At 57.8% G+C, this 2308-nt stretch overlaps 1 protein-coding gene across 1 annotated transcript; it reads left to right on the top strand.

Annotated features, from left to right (window-relative positions):
• Positions 1-942: 942 nt before the first annotated feature.
• LOC105562131 lies at positions 943-2188 on the top strand (the record flags this gene model as incomplete). The annotated part of the gene is made up of 1 exon (XM_012012694.1): positions 943-2188. A coding segment is annotated over exon 1 (1246 nt), but the record flags the coding sequence as incomplete, so codon positions are not given.
• Between the last annotated feature and the right edge of the window lie 120 nt (positions 2189-2308).

Raw genomic sequence — 2308 nt, 5'->3', positions numbered from 1 at the left:
CATGTACTGTTCCGGATTCAATCATGAATCTCGGTCTGTTCGTCACCGGCGTGATGGCAGCATCAGCCGGGTCGGATCGTGCAGCGCCACAGGGGCGCTGCGCGCGCATGCCCGATCGCAACGCGAGGCGACGGCGCTTCTTCACGCTCGTTTCCGGAGCTTTTTCGCTCATGGCTACGGTACGAAGTACACGCGTCGTGCAGTGCAAAAGATTCTCAAGTGCTATAGTGGACTTTCTTCATCACGGATAGACTCAGTGTGGACACGTAGTGAACTCAGCAGTGCGATTCAACCAGGACAGCTCGGGATACAGCATCACCGGCAGCTCAAGCTCACCACGCATCGCACGCCGGCGTCGCGTGGACACGGCTCACGGGCATCCGCAATCACGAGGCCGGTCATCGATTAATATAATCGACCCGTGCAAGTGACACAGAGACTGATCATCTCCATTAAAACCTAGACTGCTCAAACTGTAAGCTTTTACATGTATTAAACGGACCACGGTATTTTACACAATCGATTCGAGTTACGATCACGTGATTTCTAACCTCTCACGCGTACATCCGTTCCCCGATTCTCTCGCCGCAAAGTCCTCTCAGCCCTGCTTCCAACCGCAGCGGTCCAGCGAGCTCTCCCAAAAGAGAGTCGCGAACATTTTTTGGTCCTTCGAGCCGGATGCGGCGAGGCTCTCGGACGGATTAGCTCAACACGCAACTATCACGTGATCGTCGGCGCGCACAGATACGGTCCGACGCAGCGACCAAGTACTCTCACGGCCCTTCCGCGTGATCGGCGACGCGCACGTATTCGGTCCCTCGCATTGATCACGTGATCTCACGATTTTCTCGCGTGACATCTCATCGGTGACGGCTCAACTCTCCTCCGGAGAATCCAAATTCTCTTCGGCCGACGAGACGTCTCATCCTTCTCGCTCTCACGATGGCGGACGAGAACAAGACGGGCAAGACGGAATGCCCGAAAACCCCGGTGTTGGAGGTGCCACAGGGAGACCGCACGTCGGGGAGGACGGCGTCTCCTGCCCGGCTAGCACCGGAGCTCGCGTTGAAGGCTCGGACTCAGATGGGCCGGATTACGCTACTCAAGGAGCTCATTGACTCCCTGCCGGTTGTCCCAGCGGAGACCTCGCTCGAGGAGGTCTCTCAGTTTCAGCAGCAGGTCGAGGAAACGCACAAGGCCTTCATCAAGGAACACGCCTACCTTCAGGTCTCCTGGCCGGCCGCGTTCATCAACGATGAGTATTTCTCAGGGAATGCTCACCTCGACGAGTCGCGGTGCTACCTGCAGGCGCGACGGATCATAGGCGTGCTCCGCCACGCACTGACAGCTCAGTCCGCTCAACCGGAGACCAGCTCATCGTCCGGCGAGACCAGACAGACGCACTCACGCTTGCCGGACATCTCACTCCCCAAGTTTACTGGGGAGTATGCCGCGTGGCCTGCGTTCAGAGATCTCTTCGCCAGCCTGATCATGAACAACGAGCAGCTCACGAACGTCGAGCGACTTCACTACCTCCGTTCGTCGGTGGAAGGCGCGCCAGCTCAGCTGATCGCAGGTTTTCTCATGTCTGGAGACTCGCTCATGCCGTCCTGGGAGTTACTCAAGGAGCGGTATGAGAACAAACGCCTGCTCATACAAGCCTGCCTTGACAAATTATTCGTCAGCTCGACCCCGGTGCCAAGGAAGGCGGCGTCCCTGGATCGGCTGGTTTCGGGAGTCACGGAGGCGCTCAAGGGACTGGAGGCCCTCGAAGTTACGGACAAGCTCGGGGATTGCGCGGTCGTCTATCACGTCACGCGACTCTTGGATCGCGTGACACACGAGCAGTGGGAGAGCTCTATTGGCGCTACGCGTGACTACCCCACGTTCGAGAAGCTCAAGGAGTTTCTAACGACGAAAATACGGGCTCTCGAGCGAATAGAATCATCGACAGCTCATTCTGGTCCCCGCGGAGCATCCTCACCACCGAAGAAGACGACAGCTCACCAGGCTACTCATCAGTCTGCTCATCAGGTCGACACATCATACCCGTGCGACTGCTGCGGAGCGCAGCATTTTATAGTGATGTGTAGCAAATTCCGGGCGCTACCACCATCCGAGCGGCACACGGTGGCGATACAGAAGCGGTTGTGCTTCAATTGCCTGGGGCGTCATGGTGTGCGCGCATGTAAGTCTCAACGAGGATGTAAGACCTGCTCGGGCCGGCACCACACAATGCTGCACGGTACACAGACATCCTCATCGGCAGCTCAGAAGTCCGGGGGGTCATCGGCCACGCCCGAACACT

Source organism: Vollenhovia emeryi, unplaced genomic scaffold, assembly GCF_000949405.1.
Source record: "Vollenhovia emeryi isolate VEMERY1.0 unplaced genomic scaffold, V.emery_V1.0 DF945021.1, whole genome shotgun sequence".
NCBI lineage: Eukaryota > Metazoa > Arthropoda > Insecta > Hymenoptera > Formicidae > Vollenhovia > Vollenhovia emeryi.
Note: the sequence above shows the minus strand (reverse complement) of the source record. Positions and strands in the feature narration are given on the sequence as shown.